We start from the raw sequence: 6,000 nt of genomic DNA on the forward strand, positions 1-6,000 counted from the left end.
AGGCGCTATGTACATTTAACCTTAATTATTATTTGGATTTTAGAATAAACAAGTAATTTTTTTTTAAAAAAAGAAAAGATAGCAGCTATATTATAAGATTAACCAAGAGGTCCAAGATCCAATTCCGCCAAAGTGATGATACTTTGAGGGAACGGACCCAACCGAACAAGCTATATTATAAGATTAACCAAGAGGTCCAAGTTAGTACTGGTATCCCACCTTGCAATAAGGTGCGCTACCATATTACAAGATCCTTTAATATGAGCAAAACTACAAACAACATGCTATCCTTCCAAATACCCTCATAGACTAAGTGAATAGGAGACATCCCATAATCTGCATTCTTCACTGCATGAACAGCATTTAGCGCATCGCTTTCCACCTCGATTCGATCATACCCAAGTCTTCTCGCCACCTGCAACGCTTATCTGATCGCCATAGCTTCAGCCACTTCTGGGGATGTATAGTGTGAGACCTTGACTGCTGCTGCTAGTAAATGACACTCCGCATCACGTATAGCCACTCCCAACCCCACCTTACACCCCTCCAATACATGAGCATCCAAATTCACCTTGACCCATCCATGACTAGGCTTCTTCCATTGCGCACAAGTAGCCTGTTGAGGTTGACCAGCAGAAGGGGGGGCTGGCAGCACCCTCTTTGCATATGTATTGAAGTCATGAACCAATCTCACAAAATCCGCAGCCAACATTACACCATTCGGATTCTCACCTTGAAACAGAGTTAAATTCCTCCCCCTCCAAGCAGCCCACATTAGAGCAGCCATCAAACACACGACCCCTGCATCATACTTTTTACAAAGCCACAGCCATAGCTCCGCAAGGTCCTCATTCGGTGCATCCTCCAAATTTGCTCTAAGATCATTGTACTGCCATATATTCCTTGCTACCACACATTCAAACAATGCATGATAAACGGTCTCATTTACCCCACACAGTTGACAAAGAGCATCGGATGTGATATGACGATGCATAAGCCTCTCCTTGACCGCCATATTCCCCTTCACCGCATTCCATATAAAGTGCCTTAATTTTTGGGGGGCCTCTTGTGTTCCAAACAGCACACCACACCTCCTCCTCCGCAACCACCTCGCTCACACTATTTGAACCCAGCTTTGCAAGCCAATAACCTGATCGAACCGTATAAATACCATTCTTTGTAAATCGCCAAAACTGAACATCCTGCTGCTGTCTTTGTATATACATATATTCTCAATTTATAACTTCTTGCTAAGACATACCAGGTGTACTCATTAAATAAGACAAAAAAAAACCTTATTGATGCTACTCTAAAATATCACATATAATTGGAACAACAAAAGGAAATCAGGAGCAAAAATATTTCAATTTTAATCATTACAGACCTAACTACAACACTTTCAGATTGCACAGCCTATGGATAAAAAAATACTTAAAAAAAGAGTATTCTATGGACACATCTCTTTTTAAGTAATAATGACCTCTTATTGTGATTTTGTGAAGCAACAAGAAGGTGACCGCTAAAGTTTACTAATTTGTTCACATCTGCAATAAAAAGCAAGTGTGATATGTATAAAGGATTGCAAAAGGAAGGTATGCACCTGTAATCATTTTTACATTAACCCCAAGGTCTAGTGCCCTCCCTATTGTTTCTGCACTATCATGTCGTGGTGGGTCAAAAAGAGGAAGGAGGCCGATAAACTGCCATGGACCTCCAGAACTGTCCTTTTTACCATCAGGAATCTCCTGCATAAACATCTCAGACATACACCTCAATACATGTTCAAATTAGAAAGAAGTCAGGACAAAAACAAAAAAAAAAAAAAAAAAAAAGGAAAAAAAAGAGGAAAGAGAAGAAGACATAAAGAAAGGAAAGCATATAGGCAGAGAACAATGGTTACCTGGTATGCCACACCAAGGGACCTAAACCCTCGTTCTGCATACTTATCAATCACTGCATGAACTCTGCGCTCTATCTCCGATTTATTATAAGCAAGATTTAAGATCTAGCAATAAGCCAAATTGTGAATATAAACGTGTCAGACTGGTCAAAAATTGAGAAAAAGGGTAAATTTTGATAATACCTGTTCTGGTGCACCTTTGCTAACCCTATGCATTTTCCCATCACTGTCAATGTACGTCAGAGCTGTATGCTTATCAGTTGGATTAAGGAAGGAAGTGAACTTCTTGAATGCCTAGGCGAGCCTTTTCATTGGGGAAAGAGTATAATGAGAGCAGGACAAAATAAGGTGAAAAACCATGTTTCCTAATATTACTTAGATAATTAGATTACCTCCTTTGGATCAGCTAATGTCCCAACTATAGCAGCATCAATTGCATCTTGGTTTTCCATTCGAGAGGCTCGAGCAGCCATCAATACCATTGTATCTGCATCAATTCCCTTGACGAAAACCTGCAGGAATATTCAAAATTAACTGGTGCTAATAGCCTAATATTGTGTTTAATGAAGGGAAAAAACTAAAAAAAGCAATTAAAAAGCAAACCAAACCTCAACAAGGTTCTTGTCAACAGACAACTAATTTAATTTCAGAATTCCTGTTTTGTCACTGCAAAGTACATCCATGCCTGCCATTTCCTCTGTAGCTGTCATTCTCTTCGTTATTGCACCCTAACGGATACAGATATATAGCTCATAGTCTAGAATCTATTAAAAAAAAAAAATTACAACCATAACCTTTGAACTAAAATGTTACTGCTACTTGTTACCAACCTGCTCGGCTATGGGAACCTATAGCCATGGTAACAGATAAAACTGTTGGCATAGCAATAGGAATTCCACCAATGAGAAGCAACAATTTTTAAACAATCAAGCACCAATAATAACAGCAAAATAAGATCCTGAATTCAATTTCCAAATTTCAATAATTGTCTACAAGAACAACAAAACTGATAAGTATAAAATACACAACAGGTCTCCTCCAGTATTATTTAACCCTGATAATGAAGAGGGAGATCAAAATCCATCTTTAATTCTACCAACAGGAAAAAAGAAAGTTTAAAAAAATTAGGAAAATTAAGATGCTACTAACTTTTGCTTCTTTCCTTTCTTAGTACTATCACCTACATCACCATTCAGCATTCTTGATAAAACATCAGCTTGCTTCGAGTTTCCCTCCTCATTCAGGGTTTTGATTAGACTCTCGTAGCTGCTCTTATCAGTCACACCGCCCTTTAGCGATATTTTGCACAATATTGAGTATGCGTTTAGTGTCTTACCAGCACCTATAAGGGCATCTAGCACCTTGTCATAGCTCGAAAAGTCCAATGTAAAATCTCTCTCCAAAGCAAAATCTAGAAGTTTCAGAGCAGCTATTGTCTTTCCCTTATCACTCAGAACTGATAAAAGATTATCGATATCTGGTGCACAACCACTGTGCATCAATAGCTCAATTCTTCCAAGAGCTTCCTCAACATGACCTCTCATGAACAGAGCCTCTAAAATCTTTGCAGATAAGTCCATGTTATTCGTCACCCCTTTCTCCAACATCATCTTCATAACACGGCTAGCTGTTTGCACCCTTTCATCATTGAAAAGACCCTCCATGACTGCTCTGAACACAGCTGAGTCAGGCAAGTGGTCATTCTCAATCATACTATCAAGAACTGTTTTGGCATCAGCTGGTTCGCCTTTCTCCAAGAAACTATGGATAAGTAACTTGTAGGCATCTGCTTTTGATGGGACCCCTCTCCTGATCATGATATTCAGCAATTCAAATGCAGCTTCAGGATTCTTCTCTTTAGAATGCCCACGGATCAAATTATTGAAAGCTTTAGGATCCTGGACACCTTTTTTCATCAGCTGTCTGAAAAGGGTTTCTGCTCTTTTAGTGTCACCATTGTTGCATAGATATTCAATAATTGCATTATAAGAAGTTGGCTCCATATCGAAGGTACTTTGAGGCCTCAGTACTATATCTTTCTCAATAAGCTTGTCTAGTAATTTCACTGCCTGATCATAGGCCTTAGCCTTACATGAGTTTTCAATCAAGATCCCATAATGTCCAGCCTCAGTCGGAATGCTCATTCTAATCATTGCTTTAAGCACATCCACAGCAGCATCCAGGTTACCTGACTCGCACTGGCAGTTCAACAACTTTAAGAAGATCGAATTATCCTTGGGAGCAGCATGTCTCTCTACCATCTCCCTCAAGATTATCTGAGCTTCAGACGTTTTCTTAGCATCACAAAGCCCAGGCAAAAGCGTTGAATATGTGACAGAATTTGGCCTGATACCAAAATCCTTCATCTCCTGAAACATTCTAAGAGCATCATCTACCTTTCCCATGGCAACATAACCTTTAATCATAGTAGTATAGCTTATAACAGTAGGTGCTATATTCTTTCCCTTCATCTCCACGAAAAACTTCTCCGCTTCTTCTATATTCTTCAAACGATAAAACCCATTAATCATTGTATTATACGTAACCACATCAGGCATAATCCCTCGGTTCCTCATATCCTCGTAAAACCTATTCGCAGTCTCAGCTTTTTGACACAAAAAGAAACCCCACAACAAGATATTAAATGTATGCTTAGCAGGTGCAATCCCCTCCTCCAACATCTTATTATAGTACCGTTTCGCCATCATATACCTCCCTCGCCGCAATATCACCTTAAACAAAGCATCATATGATTTCCCAGTCCTCTCCACACCCAACTCCCTCATCTGCTGAAATATTTTTACAGACTCCTGAACAATCTCATTCTTACCATAACTCTCAATCAACACAACAAACATATCTTCATCAAATGGAACACCCTTTTTCGGCATATCCATTAGGATTTCCCGGGCATGATTGAGCTTCAATGATCGGCCTAATCTCTCAATAATTTTCATATGGGTCTCTCTATCATGTTTAAATAAACCCGATCGTTCGACCCACCGGAAGAACTGGAGCGCGTGCTCCGTCTTCCGGGAACTATCCAACACATTCAATACAAGAGATTGATCAAATTGAGGCACTAAATTACGAATTGAATTCTGTAAACGAGTTGTCCAAGCTCTATTAGCCATCATTCTAGCAATAATATCCTCAGTTTTTTCTGGGTTTCGATTCTTACCTCTTGGAGTCCTCTGTTTGTGCTCTGTTCCACCTTCAACCAAAGTACCACCTTCAGATTTTGCACTTTCATTGCTTGTTTCTTGGATTGGATCAATGGGGGACAGAGATTCAGGTAATGAGTCATCAACAGAAGTAGTAGAACAAAATTGTTTGATGAGATTTAAAGGGGATTTACTCGAGATCCCATAAAACCCAGGATAAACCCTAGGTGGTCGTAAATGTTGCATTTTTGAGCAAGAAAGTTTCGCCATTTTCAGATAAGCTGAGAGAAATCAATGGAAATGAGGTTATTTGAGTGATAAACTTTGGAAGTGTTGAAGAAATCACAATGATTCAGCCATTTTCGGGTGGATGAGTGATTTAGGGTTTATTTGAAAGACTTTAGGCGGAGGTCAAATGCTTGGTTTTAGTTTGGGCTTTCTCTTAATAGCCCGTTTTAGAGGACTCTGCTTCAACGTACCATTATATGGAGTAGTTTTATGTGCGCGTGCGTGGTTGATTTTGAGAAAATCCAAGTTGATTACCAAGATCAACGAAATTCTTGTGACAAATTGATACTTTCTCTGTCTTTTAATTAAAAGTCTATTTGAGTGTTTTATGAAAATTAAGAAATTTGACTTCATTAGTATAAATAAATGATGACAACTCATTAAAAAAAGGAATTAAAAGTCTATTTGGGTTTTTTATGAAAATTAAGAAATTCGACTTCATTCGTATAAATAAATGATGACAACTCATTAAAAAAAAGGTAATATTATCAAAAAGTACAATCTTTAAATAGAAATAGACTCTTAATTTTGGGATCTCCAAAAAGGATACAAGCTCATAATTAGGGATGGAGAGAGTAAATAAATTGAGTACTATTCATTATTTTAACAATTTACTTGTATTTAGCCCGTGAATGCACGGGTCAAATT

The 6,000-nt window shown here is 38.5% G+C and overlaps 2 protein-coding genes and 1 pseudogene across 2 annotated transcripts; all 3 read right to left on the reverse strand.

Moving 5' to 3' along the window:
- Positions 1-98: 98 nt before the first annotated feature.
- LOC110727069 lies at positions 99-2,701 on the reverse strand (annotated as a pseudogene).
- On the reverse strand, positions 425-787 carry LOC110727014. Its single transcript, XM_021906550.1, has one exon. The coding sequence runs from the start codon at positions 785-787 to the stop codon at positions 425-427; it is 363 nt and encodes a 120-aa protein (XP_021762242.1).
- A 139-nt stretch (positions 2,702-2,840) lies between the features above and the next one.
- LOC110727068 (pentatricopeptide repeat-containing protein At2g37230-like) lies at positions 2,841-5,544 on the reverse strand. Its single transcript, XM_021906606.1, has one exon. It carries the CDS (start codon positions 5,332-5,334, stop codon positions 3,034-3,036), a length of 2,301 nt encoding a protein of 766 aa, XP_021762298.1. The 5' UTR covers positions 5,335-5,544; the 3' UTR covers positions 2,841-3,033.
- Positions 5,545-6,000: the final 456 nt, after the last annotated feature.

This window comes from Chenopodium quinoa, unplaced genomic scaffold (genome assembly GCF_001683475.1).
Source record: "Chenopodium quinoa cultivar QQ74 unplaced genomic scaffold, ASM168347v1, whole genome shotgun sequence".
NCBI lineage: Eukaryota > Viridiplantae > Streptophyta > Magnoliopsida > Caryophyllales > Amaranthaceae > Chenopodium > Chenopodium quinoa.